The 19,525-nt window shown below is 36.3% G+C and overlaps 1 protein-coding gene across 1 annotated transcript; it reads left to right on the plus strand.

Moving 5' to 3' along the window:
• Positions 1-51: 51 nt before the first annotated feature.
• LOC107602496 (rab11 family-interacting protein 2) lies at positions 52-15,663 on the plus strand. The gene is made up of 6 exons (XM_016295009.1): positions 52-282; positions 1,231-1,746; positions 6,773-7,182; positions 7,585-7,915; positions 9,925-10,021; positions 13,877-15,663. Exons 2-6 carry the CDS (start codon positions 1,394-1,396, stop codon positions 14,105-14,107), a joined length of 1,422 nt encoding a protein of 473 aa, XP_016150495.1. The 5' UTR covers positions 52-282; positions 1,231-1,393; the 3' UTR covers positions 14,108-15,663.
• The last annotated feature ends 3,862 nt before the right edge of the window (positions 15,664-19,525 follow it).

The raw sequence follows: 19,525 nt of genomic DNA on the forward strand, positions 1-19,525 counted from the left end.
GAATCCCAGGAACAGCGCCAGGCGCGCGCCGATGAAATCCTGTGTTTCCACGGCAACAGAGGAGGAGTTTGCACTTCGACCCGTGACCACATCGGCGGAAATGAGGAACTAGGAAGTCGACTTCAGGGCTGATGTGGAATACCACACACACATTTGTTTAAGATGAATTAGTGTCGCTTACAGCAACTTATTCATTTTCATTCACCACAGATACCGATTGGCATAAGCGGTCATCCCACATGCAGTGGCGACGCTAGCTTGTTCGAGAAAGATGCTTCAGAGGTAAATATCAGAGGCTTGTGCTGTATGACTACAGCAGCAGTAACTGTGGGGAATGAAGCCAGCAGTGGAGCTTCTAATTGAATTAAATAAGGGAAGACCGCGGAGTGTTTTTTTCTTCTTCATTAAATACTGGTTGAGTTTAACCCATAACCACCCTCCTGAGGTAAAAGTAAAAGTTGTAAATGTCGGTGTTTTGAGATATAAAATATTTACAGAGCAAAATAGGCCTAAATGAATTTAGATGAATAACAATAATCCTATAATAATAATATCCTAGTACAATTGTATGTCTCGTTTATAGATTGAATGTTAAATGATAAAACGGGTGTTTATTTGAATCACCAGCTTCTATAAAGTATAAGCCTCGCACTTTTTCATACATAAAAAATAATAATAGTGCGACGTTGTATTAGCTACATAGATAATATTCTTTTCTTTTCTGAATGACAGTGTTTTTTATATGTTTACCATTTTTAGTTAAACATTTTAAAATTAAATTAGGGTTATTGGAGATGGTTCATATTTTGAACAGTTTGATTACCACAATAAGTTCATGGACATTTTTGTAACATGTTTTCAAATTAAGTTACAGTCCATCCCAGTAGTGTAAGTTGTAACAACAGCAATATATGTACTTGACATTAATTTATGCAGTTTACTATTTGTGTTAAACTACTTTAATGTTCAACAAATACATATGTGAATAATATATGTAAGTTTTAGATACATATAGCAAAAAGAAAAAAAAACAGACTCCCTGGTCACCATGGTAAAATTGGTCGGAAAGAAAAAATCACTTTCCCAAAAACATAAAAAAAACTATTTAACTTTTTAAGTTTGTTGCATTGTTAAAGTCACTAGTTTTTAAGTTACAATTGTTATTTCTGTGTCATTTATAATATGAATTTAAGTTTTAATATTATTTTTCTTTTTTCTTCTTTGGTTTAGGTGACCTAAATTGGAGTGGGGTGAATGTGTGGGGTGTTTGCCGAGAGTAACTTTTGATTTTTATGTACTCTTGGTCACTCATTTCCTGTGATTAGAAGCTAAACAAAATGCCTCGGCCAAATTGACGTAAGACAAAATCCATAATTTTACACTTGAAGTCATCATGTCATTGGGCGAACAGTCACAGAAGTGGTTTCCAACTCACGTCCAAACCACTGTTCTTCAAGCCACAGACCTGCAACCAAAGGGCAAGAATGGCACCAACGATGCCTACACCATCATCCAGCTGGGCAAAGAAAAGTACTCCACATCAGTGTCGGAGAAGACCCTCAGCCCGGTGTGGAGGGAAGAGGCTTCATTTGAACTGCCAGGGCTGCTGATGGAGAGCAATCCAGAGGTGTATGAGCTGTGCCTCACAGTCATGCACAGGTCCCTGGTTGGATTGGATAAATTTCTGGGCCAAAAAATCATCAACTTAAATGAGATATTTGACAACAAGGAACGGAGGAAAACTGAGTGAGTTAAATATTTCATACATTTTTGATGCCTGATCTTTTAAAGATCTATCAAAAGTCTTGTAGAACTATACAAATGTAGCACTCTTTCAAATAAGCAGAAGTGCAACTTAAAAGAGGAACCAAACACTAAATGTCTTCTCCTCTTGTGGTGTTACAGTTAAGAAATTGTGTTTAAATTGTTTTTATGCAATCCTCAAGATTCTTTTAAATCACAGGCCTTTCTTCTCTCTCTCTCTTTTCTTTTTAACTAGAATTTTTAATTATTTAAGAGCAGACCTCAAAGTCTCGCTCTGACATATCATCCTACATAGACCCCTGTGTTTAATGCTTGTCAGCATTTTGAAGCCAAGTCAGTTAATAGTACTCAAAGTATAACATGATGGAAGGTTTTGAACGACCTGGGCTATTCTTAACTTCTGTATCTATTAGTGATGCAGTTTCATTTGAAGTAATCCTCTGACGTAACCCTGTCTTTGTTTTTAAAAACCTGTCATCTGAGTTTTAAATGTCTATGAACATGCCATTGCTGTGCATTACTATAGAAGGGTAGCCATCTCATGCAGGCCAGTTTGTTCTGGTATGAAACTCAGATAAAGGCCTTTTGACTCCATGCAGTTTGAGTCACAATCATGTGGCAGATGAACAGGTCTAGTGAGGATGATTATCATGTGTGCTATTATATTTTCCTCTCTGTTTGTCAGGCCCTGGTGACTAACAGGTGTGTTTCCTTAGAGGAAGTCTTCTGACTTCCTCTAATGTTATTGTCGGGTGTGACAGAGACTACTTTCTGTAACTAAATGTCAAGACTACTTCATAAGAGAGACAATATTTCCTGATTTCACTTTTTTGGACATGAGACTAGCATGGTTATTTGAGTATTATGAGAGAAACAAGTATGGCTAGTTGCAGTAGAAAAGGCAGTGCCAATGTCTTGCATACCTGGCATTAATGAATGCGGTAAATGACAGAAATCAATTACAGAAATGGCGTTTTTAAGAATACTGCAATTTACTTTTTATTTACATGCTTATTTACAAGTTTTACACTGGAGATCCTTTCCCAGTTTTAATGCACAATTGGTACAATATCAGTTATAGGCTGGTATTGGATGTATAGTCTATTTCATTGTCTTGTAGAACTATACAAATGTAGCACTCTTTCAAATAAGCAGAAGTGCAACTTAAAAGAGGAACCAAACACTAAATGTCTTCTCCTCTTGTGGTGTTACAGTTAAGAAATTGTGTTTAAATTGTTTTTATGCAATCCTCAAGATTCTTTTAAATCACAGGCCTTTCTTCTCTCTCTCTCTTTTCTTTTTAACTAGAATTTTTAATTATTTAAGAGCAGACCTCAAAGTCTCGCTCTGACATATCATCCTACATAGACCCCTGTGTTTAATGCTTGTCAGCATTTTGAAGCCAAGTCAGTTAATAGTACTCAAAGTATAACATGATGGAAGGTTTTGAACGACCTGGGCTATTCTTTAACTTTGTATTTTTTAGTGATGCAGTTTCATTTGAAGTAATCCTCTGACGTAACCCTGTCTTTGTTTTTAAAAACCTGTCATCTGAGTTTTAAATGTCTATGAACATGCCATTGCTGTGCATTACTATAGAAGGGTAGCCATCTCATGCAGGCCAGTTTGTTCTGGTATGAAACTCAGATAAAGGCCTTTTGACTCCATGCAGTTTGAGTCACAATCATGTGGCAGATGAACAGGTCTAGTGAGGATGATTATCATGTGTGCTATTATATTTTCCTCTCTGTTTGTCAGGCCCTGGTGACTAACAGGTGTGTTTCCTTAGAGGAAGTCTTCTGACTTCCTCTAATGTTATTGTCGGGTGTGACAGAGACTACTTTCTGTAACTAAATGTCAAGACTACTTCATAAGAGAGACAATATTTCCTGATTTCACTTTTTTGGACATGAGACTAGCATGGTTATTTGAGTATTATGAGAGAAACAAGTATGGCTAGTTGCAGTAGAAAAGGCAGTGCCAATGTCTTGCATACCTGGCATTAATGAATGCGGTAAATGACAGAAATCAATTACAGAAATGGCGTTTTTAAGAATACTGCAATTTACTTTTTATTTACATGCTTATTTACAAGTTTTACACTGGAGATCCTTTCCCAGTTTTAATGCACAATTGGTACAATATCAGTTATAGGCTGGTATTGGATGTATAGTCTATTTCATTGTGCATAATTATCGACTTATTGGTATTTAGACTATTATTATCGATGCTTCCTTACTTTTCCTCAAAGCTTCTAATCATTGGCAATATGTCACAATCAGTGCAAGCATTATTTATTCAGCAATCCTGTGATATCACACCCTTGGGGGGAAGTTATGTACTGTAACCGATTGCTAACATCACTGTTGACACTCGTGACAAATCACTCTACCGACCTCGCATCTCCTGGAAAGACTCTCAGGGTTAGCAGTCCCCATTGACTCTGTTCATGCAAGGGTTTCCTCTAACTGACGCAAGGGTACAAGAGTCCGTTTCGACATTGGAGTCGACAGGCCCTAATTATCGCACACCTGTGTTTGTTGATTGTACGGTGGTTCCCAGCGGCCCTAGCAGAGTGGGAGTATTATGGTTCCAGGCAGAGGAAGATTTATCTTGGCCTTGAGTCCCATGTGAAGAACAGAGGCTGGCTGGCTTTCCACATGCCCAGATCAGAGCTCCCTCACTGGGCCTGAGACCAGGTAAACCCTCTTCCCTCGGATCTACAAGCTCCCCAGTGTGTGGATGGTCTTGGAAAGAAACATAATCACCATTCACTAGCTGTGCCATGATGGAAGAAGAGCACTCAGCAAGATGGCAGCCTGTGACGACCCCAGAGGGAAGTGTGTTCCGTTACTGAAGGAGTGTTTACAGTAGTGTTTGCATGAAAGAACTGTGTCTAGGTCGGAAGTGTTAAACTGCATTCTAGAGGGCTGCTTTGTGAGTCTACAGAGTGTCTTTTTAATTAGTGCTGAGGTCAAGAAAGGGCCCGAGTGATGTTTTACAAAAATAATGAGTCACATTCTACAAGTCTACATACAGATAAACCAATAATTATTTTCATGTTAGGCCAGTATCAAATTTTTATATCATTCTGTCTTAATAAATTGCAAAATACTAAAATCAGTCAGTTTAAACAATGCAAGTTAGTACTACAAGTACATTTTGAGATTAGCTAAATATTATGTTTAACAGTCTTATTCAATTCTTCTTCTTATTATTTTTTTTCAACTATTCAAAGGAGCAACACAAAGTACAGAATGATTACAACTTTTCCACCTGAACATATATAACAATTTAAAATAATTGTACAGAGTAATAGTAAAATAATATGTATAAGTAGAAAAATAATGTATAAAAAGTAATAAGTATGACAATAATAATAATTATAACCATAACAATACATTTACATAATAAAATTACATAAATTTTACAGTTAATCAGCGCAGTACCTGTTATTGTTCATTATAGTTTTCACAATTGTTTTTTTTATATTTCCCGCTTTCATCTTATTTTTAAAGTTTTAGTATATATTTTGTTTTGTGTGTTTTTGTCATTTTTATTTATTTCTCTATATGGTTTTTATTAATTTTTATTTCAGTTAGATTTAGTTATTTTACTACATCGGGGGGGTGAACCTGTGCAATAAATATGCAATATTGGCTAATGACTGACATCAATGAAAGGAAATCTGTAATTAACAATATCTTTTGGAAATAGGGTTTTCCACCATACATTTGGCTATGGTGGTGTAAAATGGTATATGGCATCCGCTCACTGAACACATTGGCCCTGTATTGAATAAAAGTCTCTGTCTAGTATTTTACCTATGCCTTAAGTGTTCATGACCATCATTTCTAAATTAATGATCCTGCTCCAAGTGTCTTGAATTGCAGGAGCATCAGTATTCAGCCACTTTTGAGATTCATGTGCCTCTGCTGAAATATTGTCCATTTCATAATCTCCAAATACCGGTATGAGCATCAATGAACAAAGGCCAGATTTGTGCAAATGCCACCTCCTTTTCACACAGTTACAGCATCAATTACATTACTTCCAGCAGAAAAAAAAAAAGAGTAAGAGGTTAAATAAACAGGAGCCGGGGAATGGCCTAGATGGGGGCGTATTACTTCACATTCTTTTTGTGGCCCAAACCTTTGCAGTTACCAGGGAATTATGTTTATCCCTACTATAATATGCGTTTCAGGAAGGGGGAAGGCTTTCAAATGGACTAAACTAAATGGACTATGCTGTGGATTTGTGTGAAGTGAAATTGGGTTTCTGGCCAGACAAACACATTGCCCCCATGTCGTTTTTGTATGAATTATACATACAGAGCAAAGCCTGAAAGAGAGTCTTCCAACCAAGGGGGGTTTCACAGAAAAGGAGAAGTGAAAGAGTGTGCGGTTTTCTCCTGCTTGTTTTTATCAAGTTGTGAAAGTACACTGGAACATCTGCAAATTACTGGTGCATGTACCACCAACCTAGCTGTTTTTAATAACACCTAAGAGGCCAACCACGCTCGTGACACAACGGCCAAATATGTGTAGCTCTGTAGCAGCTGTGTTCAGAATTTAAATATGATTTGAATTTACAAACTTTTCAAACTGTTTTTTTTTTCTCAAATTACTCAAAGTACTTTTTTTTTTTCTTCCCCACTCTATCTAAATAGGTAGTCTAGTACACTTGACTAATCATGACCTTTGTGCAGAGATTTTGTTCACTGGAAAATTGGAAACTGGAAATTTCCAGTAGAAATCCAGTAAGTTAGCATCACCCCGATTCCCTCAACAAAAACAGATTTTTCCACTGACTTTTGGATTTTTACAGAAAATAAACTCTGTGAACAACAAAAGATGTGAAGAATCAATAAATAAATAAAGTTGATTGAAAAATAAGTTGTATCCCAATCCATCTAAGTGACATTTTAATTTCTTACTGTTATACCTGCCTTTCTGAATTTCTGACGTTTTATTAAATATATATATACTTCATGTCGCTCTCTTGTCAGCTGGTACACGCTAGACTCACGGCCAGGTAAGAAGAGGAAAGACCGAGGCAAGATTCAAGTTAGCATTCAGTTCGTGCGGAACAACATGACCGCCAGCATGTTCGATTTGTCTATGCGAGACAAACCCAGATCACCGTTCTCCAAGCTCAAGGAAAAGATGAAGGGTCGCAAGCACAACGGTGCCTTTTCAGACACATCTTCCGCCATCCTTCCTCGCTCAGGACAGAGCGAGACTGATTCTCTGCCAGACCAGCACCCGCACCCTCACCCTCAGGCTGCACCTGAACCCAAGCCAAAACGCTCGCTGCTCACTGGGACGCAGAAACTTTCTTCTGCTCACTCCATGTCTGATCTGATAGGAACTCACTTCAGGCCCAAACTCAACTCCATGAACTCTATTGAGGAGAAAGGTGAGGATAAACAACCACTGTAGTCCCATTTAATCACTTAGTGAGTTAAAAGCTTAGGGGTCATTACTGATGTATTTTATGCCCAAACTCGACTCCATGAACTCTATTGAGGAGAAAGGTGAGGATAAACAACCACTGTAGTCCCATTTAATGACTTAGTGAGTTAAAAGCTTAGGGGTCATTACTGATGTATTTTATTTTGTAGAATAAAATGTGAAAATATCTTGAGCTTGTGTTATCCACAGACATTATTTCAAGCAACCAAAAACCCATTGCCTTCAGGATAATGAAACGTGCTAAAATGCTAACGCGTCTCTGGGTTTCGGCCTACAAAAATGCCTCATCCCTGCAGCGCTCTATGGAGAAGCGCTAAAGAAAATGTTCCATCTTTCTCATCCACAGGGGTTGCTGCATCTCACAGACACTCTCAGAGTGATGGATATGGTTGCCCAACCAGCGACGTTCCATGTGACCCCTTTTCCGACATCGGAGACAACATGCCCCAGAAATTTGCCACTCTCCCACGCAACCGCAATCCCTTCGAGGGAGATCAGGGGATGCTGTGGGGGGCAGAGAAGAGAGAGAAGAAGGTCGGTCTTCTGGGCAGAGTGACTGGGAAGAAGGAAGGAAAGAAAACGGCCACTGGAAAGCGAACAGGAAGCTCTGGAGACCTGCGATCTCCAAACCCCTTTACCAGTGAAAGCAACCCTTTCCTCTCACACTACAGATCCAGGTATGACTAGTTTTAGCCATTTTTTGGTGCCTTTTATACGTTATAGCTACTTTAATCAAGCTTTCGTCTCACTTACTTGAGGTCAGATGCCATTAGCATTTATCAGTAATGTTAATTAGGAAAAATAAATAAGAACAAAATTAAGTTGTAATAATATGTCAAATATTTATTTCAATAAATGCTTAAGTATTATATTTATTTTAATTGTATTTAAATGCATTATGTGATGTATAATAGTATTATTCATTCAGCAATAATTGCTGAGGAACGTGTCTTCCATTAATTTTGCTTGCCATTTCCAACCTCTGCTCTTTTCTCAGTAGAGTTAGATGAGGACAGTCAAGCACTTAATGTTTATCAGAGAAAGTCTGTCATTAGGAAGACCTTATCAATGTCATTAGGCCCAATTCAGACTACAGGGTCCTGACCAAGCCACAGTAATGAGATCTGAACGAGAGATAGACCATTCAATTAACAATTTATCTGCCCGTAGCCTACCAGGCAGTTCATCCTCTCAAGTTACTCTCTCATCTTAGATCACAGGTCTTCCAAGGGTCATAGGTTAGCTAAAAAGACATTTAACAAACCTGCTTAATGTTGTCTAGTATTTAAAGATCTGTGTGATCTTTCCACCGTTATAAACATAACCAGCATCCTTGATGGATCCCATCCATTCACAATACTTTGTCATTAAAAGATTGAAACACCACTCATAACAGTACGCCCATATAAGCATCAAGTCCGTTTATTTTTTTGCAAGTTGCAGTGGTGTATAATGGCTGTGGTATGGGTGGAAGAAATGTGTCAGCCGGTTGAATTTCCAAATTTCCTGTTATGATCAAAAAGAAAATTCAACATCAGACTATCTATATTATAACAGACAAGCATTGTCAATGTAGATAACTTATTCACTTGCTATGTGTATTTTTATTAAAATGTTGTTAAAAATAATAATTTTATATTATTTTTTTAAAATGCTTTAGAATTTTTTATAATAATAATTTTATAAATATATTCATGCTACTAGATTGTCTAATAGACATTAGTACATTGAATATAATATAAACTACTGTTCAAACGTTTGGGTTCAGTCAGATTTATTTATTTTTTTTCCAGAGAGAAATGATAACAGTAAGGGTCATTTAACTGATCAAAATTGACAGTAAAGACATTAACAATGCTAAAATTCGATAGATCTACTTTAAATAAATGCTTTTTTAAGGCTTAATATACTCATCAAAGAGTCCTGTAAACATGGTTTCCACAAAAATATTAAGCAGCACAACTATTTTTAAAATAGCTAATAATAGGATATGTTTCTTGAGAACTAAATCAGCATATTAGAATGATTTTTGAAGGATCATGTGACTATAAAGACTGGAGTAATGACTGCTGAAAATTTAGTTTTGCCATTACAGGAATAAATCACATTTGAATTTTATTTAGAAATAGAAAACAGTTATTTTAAATTGTAATATTATTTCACAATATTAGAGTTTCTACTGTATTTTTTATCAAATAAATGCGGCCTTGGTGAGCAGAATAGACTTCTGTCAAAAACTTTCCACCCAAAAATTTTTCTACGCTTAAATATATACGTATACCGTCACTGTGGTATAAAATTGCTCATAATGTGATAAAAGATTTTGGTCTCACCGCCCACTTACTGAGTGCCGTAACTGGCTGTAATGCCTTTGTTGTGGTCAGTGACCAATTGTTGAGAAATGAAAAGTAGACTTGCTGTTTGCGTGTGAGGGGGTGTTGAACCATTTCCTGACCCTCAGTCAGATAACTAAAAGTCAACTCAAATGTTATATTGAACTACTGCAGGCAAGTAGCAGTTGCATTAAAGGATGTGATGTGTTTCATGATAATGCTTGTTGTTGTCGACCAAGATTTCACCAATGTTAAATCAATTTGAATGTTAAATGAAAGGGTTTCCTGTAAGATGAAAGTGCATTTTATGTATTTGTTGAAGTAACAGTTTTGTCTTTTTTCCTGTCTTGCAGTGACAACATGAGAAATCCCACTAGTACTGAGGACCTTACACAGAGATTCAAAACCTCTCCTGAAAAGAAGCACGGCATGAATAGTGCAAGAGAGCGTGTAAGTCCATTCCAAAGAAATAGTATACACTGTATGTTTTTTTAAATATTTTACACTATTGTAATAAAGCTAAATTACGTTTGACCACACTAAATATAAGAATATTATTTTACATTTCTATACATTGCTGAAAAAAGGGTCTGTTTTCACATTGGCACTGTCTAGTCTGTCCAGACACATTTCTCATAAGTTTTCAAAACTTGCCCAAAGTTTTAATTGGTCATTTATTGCAGCCCTATTATACATGGAAGCTGATCTCTGACTGAGTATCGCTTGTGGCGCTCTAGTTGGAGGGCTGTTTATCTAATTAACAGCTGAAATGGGTGGTCATCGTCTTTGATCTGCATGTAATTTGGAGTAGTGTGATGTTATTAGTGTGCTTCCATTTCGTTAGCGAGCCATCTTGGACAGTATGTTCTCTCACTCAATAATTGGAAATCTAATCATTAATAATACGCAGTTTGTCACTGGTCTAATTTTACACTATAGGTCAAACCACGGTCAGCGTTAAACATGGAAAGGGGTCCTCTCTCACTTTGTCATAATTATACTGATTGTGATCGTCATCGTGTCCAGTGTAGAGTAACACGACGGTCGCTTGCCTGCTGTGTGAGAATAGCCGCTGAAGTGATGTTGAAACTGGAGACGCGTTGCTGAAAATGGCTTTCCTCACCCATTTTTGAGGTTATGTTAACACTGCATCAGTGAAATAGTGTCTCTGGCACTCTAAGGCCTTAATTAAAGGATGGGGGGTGGGGGGAGAGTCGGCCGAGGCATTTCAAAGGACTTGGAGTTTTAGATTTTCAACGCAAAAGCCCTCATTAGTGCCCATAATGAGACAACTGAAGAATGCCAAGTGGAAGTCTTATCTCTCCCACACTCCTGATTGCCTAAATCTGCTCATCAGCTGCTTGCCAGTTCATGGTCATTTCCTGGGATATTTTCCTGCCCCCGCTAGCTTGTGCCCTGGTGGTTTTGCTATTCATGCAACATCTCTTTCTCTAAATCTTCCTTTGATTCTGTGGTAGCTGTTCTATATGGCCAGAGAGAGTTGTTTTGGCTTGCGTTGACTGTTGACCAGCATTACCAAACACTCAACTCAGCAAGCACACCTAAAAAAATTTATGAATGTTTATTGCATGCAAGTGGCATCAGCAAATCAATTTGGAAGGTGTTTTGAAATTGTGATTATTTTTTGTGGATGTATGAAGTCAGTTCCCTTCAGGTTCACTACAGGTATAGTTTATCATATTGACTAGGGAAAAAATTCCACTACCAAAAATCATAAAGCATCCAAATTAACAATAAATCATATTTTTAAACAATAGATTAATTCAGCAAATGTTTTGTTTGGAAAGTGTACATTTTCATTTAAAATAAATTCTGCTTGATTTTATATTTTGTTGTCTAATGCGATGACATTCACATGATTTACGTGTCTAAATACTTTTTAGGGCCACTGTATTTTTGCTTTTGATCTGCATGTAATTTGGAGTAGTGTGATGTTATTAGTGTGCTTCCATTTCGTTAGCGAGCCATCTTGGACAGTATGTTCTCTCACTCAATAATTGGAAATCTAATCATTAATAATACGCAGTTTGTCACTGGTCTAATTTTACACTATAGGTCAAACCACGGTCAGCGTTAAACATGGAAAGGGGTCCTCTCTCACTTTGTCATAATTATACTGATTGTGATCGTCATCGTGTCCAGTGTAGAGTAACACGACGGTCGCTTGCCTGCTGTGTGAGAATAGCCGCTGAAGTGATGTTGAAACTGGAGACGCGTTGCTGAAAATGGCTTTCCTCACCCATTTTTGAGGTTATGTTAACACTGCATCCGTGAAATAGTGTCTCTGGCACTCTAAGGCCTTAATTAAAGGATGGGGGGTGGGGGGAGAGTCGGCCGAGGCATTTCAAAGGACTTGGAGTTTTAGATTTTCAACGCAAAGGCCCTCATTAATGCCCGTAATGAGACAACTGAAGAATGCCAAGTGGAAGTCTTATCTCTCCCACACTCTTGATTGCCTAAATCTGCTCATCAGCTGCTTGCCAGTTCATGGTCATTTCCTGGGATATTTTCCTGCCCCCGCTAGCTTGTGCCCTGGTGGTTTTGCTATTCATGCAACATCTCTTTCTCTAAATCTTCCTTTGATTCTGTGGTAGCTGTTCTATATGGCCAGAGAGAGTTGTTTTGGCTTGCGTTGACTGTTGACCAGCATTACCAAACACTCAACTCAGCAAGCACACCTAAAAAAATTTATGAATGTTTATTGCATGCAAGTGGCATCAGCAAATAAATTTGGAAGGTGTTTTGAAATTGTGATTATTTTTTGTGGATGTATGAAGTCAGTTCCCTTCAGGTTCACTACAGGTGTAGTTTATCATATTGACTAGGGAAAAAATTCCACTACCAAAAATCATAAAGCATCCAAATTAACAATAAATCATATTTTTAAACAATAGATTCATTCAGCAAATGTTTTGTTTGGAAAGTGTACATTTTCATTTAAAATAAATTCTGCTTGATTTTATATTTTGTTGTCTAATGCGATGACATTCACATGATTTACGTGTCTAAATACTTTTTAGGGCCACTGTATTTTTGCTTTAGTTTCCAGAATGGCAGTTTTATGGAGTCAAATTTGCTCTGCTGTTTCCTCAGGGGAAAAAGAGAGAGAATGTTTTGTTTTCATTACCGTAATCTAAGGAGGATAATCATAATCAAAGTGTCACATGTATAAACAGCTGTCCGATATGGTGGATCAAGTTCAAACCCAGAAGCAGTTCAGACTCTGAAGCTTCAGGTTAAATGTGTTGAGGCTTGCTCCTGCCAAGTATCTTTCTTAACAAGTGCAATGTATGAATGCAGATTATTATTAATCTTCCATTTAGTATTATACATGTAAACACAGATAACTTTTATGGGGTATATATCATCACACAGGGCTGGTCCCTCAAAATATTCAGATGTCTTCACTTTTCAAAATTTGAGGATGTAAAAAGTCTTAAATATTGTTTTTGGAGGTATTAAATTTGAAAAATGGTTTTGTTTTTTTTGTTTTCGTACCGGTTGCCCAGCCCTAATAACTATTCACAGTTGAAGACTTGAAGTAATCGTACCGATGCTGTTTAAAGGTTTTTAGTCCCCAGTTAAAACCTTATTTAATGACTTATATATTTATTATTATAAAAGTATTAAGGTCTTAAATTTAATTCTTTAAACACAGAACCTTATCAGTGTAGATTTGGTGCAAGTACTTCATTTCTGGAGCTATTTGGATTGTTTGCTAATTAGATGAATTTCGGGTCTGTGTATTGTTGATGATGATTTTGGGTAGAAGTTTTATTGTAATTAATTAAGCAACAGTGATTAGACATGACTGAGTCATCCACTCATATTTTGACACCGCTGAAATGGATAAGCTCTCCAAGAGATTATATCAACGGACCGCATTTAGTGCTTGTTTTCACCTTGACAGCAGAAAGTGTGAATTTGTCAGACACTTGATAGCAGATGTGCAAATGTTTCTAAATTGCCGTTTCCTCAATATCATTGTGAAATCAGACGCAGACACTTCTCATGTCAACACATAATCGCTCTGCTTGAGAGAACTGAGGCTTGAGCGTTTAGAGCAACACTTTTAATAAAAGCTTGTTTATCAAGTAAGCTCTAAAGGCAGCATTAAATATGTTTATTTCTAAATTTTACAGTATCAAATTATAGGTCAAAAGTAGTACACAATTTATTTACTTCAGAGAGCAGTTTGAATTCCCATCATGTTATGGGCAATAAAAAAGTAGAGATTTAACAACATTTAAGAATCATATGTCATGTATTATTCCTCACATCTAGGAGCCTGAACATCTGCAGACGAATATGGCGGCCTACAACAATCTCTCCTTTGCAGAAGTTGTGCAAGAGCTCATCAAGCAGAAAGAGGTGGTGAGAAAGAAAGATGCTCATATTCGGGAGCTGGAGGACTACATTGATAACCTGCTGGTCAGGGTAATGGAAGAGACACCCAGCATCCTGAGAACACCCTATGAGCCCAAGAGAAAAGCTGGGAAGATCTCAAAGAAGTAAAGGATCTCCAAAGCATGGTATAACTGTTTTCTGGCAAAATATGAATTGCTTGCAAAAGGACAATGGAATGTCATCTCTGATAAGCCAAGTGTATTTGTTCACACACAGACAGATTTCTTGCCATAAAGTTACTCTAGGTTTGCAAGAACAACCGGATATATTGTGAAGAAAGATGGGCACTAAATGTGGAGATGCCAAACCCCCTTTTTTAGATTTTTCCATTACTTTATTTAGATTTTTTTAAAGAATCTTTTGAGCTGTTGACTAATACTTTCGAGTAAAACGTTTTTGAAAATCAGTCAGTATAACAGAATTGAGCACTTAATACTCTCACTGTGTTTTGCGATGATCACTGGGGTGGACTGTCCATATGAGGCCTTTAATTTGCTGTGACTGAATTCACACTTCAAAAGCTGTACCAGATCAATTGACCACAAATGTGTGGTGAAGCAAGGAAACACTTGGATGGCACCATGGGACATAAAGATGATTGTTTACTGCATGTTCTAGCACCGGAGCATATTGGGTTCGACAGGGTAACTCTCCTGTCACTTTTGAGTGATCAGACTCATGATATTGGCATGTGTTTGGTGCCATATTGATACGTTACAAGACGTCGGTACTGAAAACTTTTGGTACTTTTTTTCAAAGCATATGTCTATAAAAAAAAATACACTCAGAATTACACTACCAATATTTATTTTGAGCTTGACTGCAATGAGCAAATGTGTATGTGTGAATAACACTGTTCACTTTTTAAGTCTAAAAAACAATCTGCCTGTTATATACAGCGATGACAGAAGTGTAGAAATGAGCATCCAGACTCCAAAGGCTTCATTGTGAATGTCCTTCAGTTGATCTGGAATGTACTGATGCTGAATTTCTTTAGTGTACCGCAGGACTGTCAAAATGTGTGGGCTGCCTACAGTTGACTACACCAAAGGTTTGTTGATTAAACTTAAGCTAGCCGGTCAGTCAATCAAGCACATAAGTATTATATAGCCCCTTTTTAATTTCTAATTTTACCAGAGCAAGTCTAGCCCATGCGTATTTAAAACCATAGCAAATAACTGATTAATTTGGCACGTCTGGATGCCTCACAATGGAAACATTTCAGTCGGTTTGATTCATTACAATGTATAGCATGTTTTGTGATGAGCGATGTAGACAAAAACTAGCTGAAGAACAATTGTTTACAGATTGCTTTATAGATTCAAGGCAGTACTCTTTGACATTGTACTGCTTTCCCAATACTTTTCTTGTAGGACACTTCTTATAGTGTTGATTTTTTCTAGTGAGAAAATTACATTGGCTATCATTCTTGGTAACGCAGCATATATTTTGCACCCTGGGCTGTTACACTGGAGCGTCTGTGTAGTGAAATACTGTACAGCAGTGGTACATGTGTGCCCCGCATACTTAAAAATGTACATTTGAGAAAACTAGAACGATTGTAGTCTGTAAAATGACCCATTTTAATATGTTAGCCCTTCATGTGACGAACGAAACAATTCTTTAGGCCATAATATCCCTTTTTGATATTTTTAAGACACAATGAGTATATAAGTTCTCATTAATTTGGCACGTCTGGATGCCTCACAATGGAAACATTTCAGTCGGTTTGATTCATTACAATGTATAGCATGTTTCGTGATGAGCGATGTAGACAAAAACTAGCTGAAGAACAATTGTTTACAGATTGCTTTATAGATTCAAGGCAGTACTCTTTGACATTGTACTGCTTTCCCAATACTTTTCTTGTAGGACACTTCTTATAGTGTTGATTTTTTCTAGTGAGAAAATTACATTGGCTATCATTCTTGGTAACGCAGCATATATTTTGCACCCTGGGCTGTTACACTGGAGCGTCTGTGTAGTGAAATACTGTACAGCAGTGGTACATGTGTGCCCCGCATACTTAAAAATGTACATTTGAGAAAACTAGAACGATTGTAGTCTGTAAAATGACCCATTTTAATATGTTAGCCCTTCATGTGACGAACGAAACAATTCTTTAGGCCATAATATCCCTTTTTGATATTTTTAAGACACAATGAGTATATAAGTTCTCTGTGTATATAGCTCTGCAGCAAGCTTCCCAGAAGTAGTTTTTCTTAACAACATGGTTAAAACGTTGTGCTGGAAAGGAAGTCTCGTCTTTTATAATATTCAGTCACAATGAGCAAGTGATGTATTCTAGCTGTATTGTTAGAATTATTGTAATTATTATTGTTTTGTTCATTTAAAGTTTTATTTACTTACATTTTATGTATTTGGAGAGGTTTACATGTGTGTAATTGGTTATTCATGTTAAAATCATTCAGTGCCACGTGCAGTGTTACACAGTGCTGACATTAGTTAAACGCTCTAGTTTAATGTCAGTTTTCTAAAAGTGAGGCCATTTTGAGGACATTTTGTGTGAGCAGACGGAAGCTAGTTTTTCCATTTGTTTATCCTTTGTATATGGATAAACGTGTTAAAGCTTATATTTACAAATCATTTACAAATGTTGTATGCCAGCCTCACGTTATTTAAACCAGGAGCATGTTATTTATTAATGATTTTCTTTTTTGTTCTGCATTGTTTGTCACTAGTCAAAAATGTTTCATTGAGTGAATTCAATTCAGAAAATTTATACGATGAAGAGTAAAGTTAGCTATAGTACATATAGCTAGCAAGTTTTTTTTCTCTCTCTCTATTTTTCATATCAGGACTTTGTGTCTTTTTTATCTTTTTCTTCAAGAGCTTTCTATCAAATAAGGTTCAAAATTGCTTAAGAGTTGCTGTAGATCTTATTGTCGGATGGATAAGAAGTGTTGACTCGCATTGATCATATTCAGCTGAGCACTTTGCTTCTCTTGGCTGTTGTGTCTCATTGAACTGGAACTGCTATGCATCTCTCTCAAGAGCAATTCTGTGTGGTATGCTGAATGTATTTTGACCAATCAGCAATGTCTGTAATCACAAACACAGTGTTGATTATCCTGTGTAGATATTACCTAGCACTAAAGTTATGTTGATACATTGTTTGCTTCACTAATATTCACAGTATAATGATCGTCATGGTTTTAAGTTGATTATCAAGAAGACATATCATTTTTAATGTGTAGGCTTTTTTATATCCATTGGTTTATTAATGGTCCCAGTGTTTAGACTACCTATTATTTTTGCATTTTCTTTCCTTTTGCTACTTGCTTGGCTGTTGCTCTTTGATTTTCAACATTTTAATGTTGTATATTTAGAGGTTTATAGCTATTTAATTCTAAATATGTTACAGTGATCATATTTGTTTGTATGCTGCTATTTTCCTGCTATTTCCCCAGCAGATGGTTTAGATAAATTCACATAGCAAAAAATCACAATGGGAAAAAAATGGGTTTTTCCTCCATAAAGGATAGTAGCAGGGCAAAATTAAAAAGAAAACGTATGAAAGCCACAGTATCAACACAAAGTTAAGTTCGAAAATAATAATTAAATATCTTTTTTTTTTCGTTAGGTGTCTTCTATACATTAATCTCTGGTGCTGCAAAATCATGTCATATATATATATACATATATATATATATGTTTGTACCAGTTTTTCAGTATTCTGTATCATATGGGTTTTATACTCAGACAGTCCTTCCATTAAAATACTTCTTCCTCTATTTCCTCCAAAAACTTGAATTTCCAATAGTGTGTAAATAACACTACTTAGAATATAGAATTTTACCCTCAGAATTTGATTACGGTATTAGAAAAATCATAGTTATGATGAGGACTTTTCTCAACGTGACACTTTCCTATAGGGTGGTTAAATATTTTGCGTAGATGTAGTTATTGATGATTCATCCGGAAGTAATACATCTGTCTTTGCATTCTTGGCATGCGGCATGAATGAGTGTAGAAGAGAGATCTGAGTGTGTTTGTCTATGTAACTACCATATAAAAGGGTGAGAATGACGGTACAACCCATTTCAATAAATCTCCTGTACTTCATTACTTGTGTCTGGTATTGCTTTCATATACTGTACATGTAAATGTAAGACAAAAGGCTTTTAGAGCAAAATATTTTCATGTTCCAAGCTGGGAGAACTCAAATGTTATTTGACAATTGCTCTTCATCTCAAAAGCATCAGAATCAGTTTCCACATCAATACGTTAATTTCATCAAAATTCATTAGACCCTGCAATTATCTCCCCAAGCTTTAGGATTTTAGCTTTGTATTTGCATTACACTGCGAACCTCACGGATGTTGTTTCTTCCAGGGAAATTAATGGGAAGGAAATTCTCATGCCCACCCAAACAAATAAAATAGCCTCTTGAACGACAAGGTAGCTTGTTAAACTTCTCACCTCATTTGTTTGAGTAACAGGAGTGTGTGTGTGTGTGTGTGTGCGCGCGAACTGCTGCATGTACAAGTGCCACTCAAGCTGTTTACCATCTCCTCCTTCTGAGGAGCAGTATCATTGCTCTTCATTCACAAGACCGGCCCCTTCACAATCCACACAGAGATACTTTCTCATTGCAACATTTGGATGAAAATGGAGCTTTTCAGATGCAATGATATGTAGATTCACGGAATTCCCTATTGAAACAGGACACTTCTCAAAGCAAGGATTTCCAGTAGTTTCTTCAATAAGACACAGTCTGTCTAAGGAAGCTTGAGACAATGTGCCGTGCAAGACGGGTGCTCTCTTTCTACTAGAGGGTGCTTAAAAGTATTCTGAGTTTTTTAGCTGTTTTATTTTTAAAGGTGTATGGGAAACCATTAAAGTAGTTAATAAGGCCAAAATAAAATACAAATCATTACAAATACATTTGTTCTTTCATTTAAGTTATTTTTTTAATGTAATGACCTGTTTAAACAGGTTAAAAGAGGTTAAAAAGTATTGTACAGCTAAAATATAACATACGCCATCTTTAAATGTGTGAAATTTTCCATGACTGTAGTAATAGATAGTCAGTCATTTGTGGGGTCTTGCTTTATAAGTGAAATATAAAGCAAGATATGGAAGATTCTCCATTCTCCATTTCCATTGTTGCTTAATTTCCTCATTTTGTCCTTTTCTATGGGCAAACTTGGTTTCATTTTACTTCAGTGTCTTAAAGCAGAGCCTGAATGTCAATAAATACTCACTGACAGATTTTATTAATACTGTTTATAAATTTTTTATTTTATTATGAAACAAGTGATGCTAGACAAAATTTGTTAAGCCTTTTTACATGCATATGAATTAATTTAGCATTCAGCCAATGCGACATCTGAGAAAAGTACATACATATATTCACATATATTCTTTGCAACTAAAAAAATATAATTTTTAATCTTAATAATATATATATATATATATATATATATATATATATATATAAATTAGGATAAAAGTTGACATTTCTATTGTTTAAATATTATTTATTTGTATCTTATACTGTAT

This window comes from Sinocyclocheilus grahami, unplaced genomic scaffold (genome assembly GCF_001515645.1).
Source record: "Sinocyclocheilus grahami isolate Dianchi unplaced genomic scaffold, SAMN03320097.WGS_v1.1 scaffold328.1, whole genome shotgun sequence".
Classification (NCBI taxonomy): Eukaryota; Metazoa; Chordata; class Actinopteri; order Cypriniformes; family Cyprinidae; genus Sinocyclocheilus; species Sinocyclocheilus grahami.

Coding starts and splice junctions, on each gene's coding strand:
- LOC107602496 (XM_016295009.1), top strand. CDS start 1,394: ATGTCATTGGGCGAACAGTCACAGAAGTGGTTTCCAACTCACGTCCAA. Junction 1,747..6,772: donor AAGGAACGGAGGAAAACTGA/GTGAGTTAAATA, acceptor CTCTCTTGTCAG/CTGGTACACGCTAGACTCAC. Junction 10,022..13,876: donor TGAATAGTGCAAGAGAGCGT/GTAAGTCCATTC, acceptor CCTCACATCTAG/GAGCCTGAACATCTGCAGAC.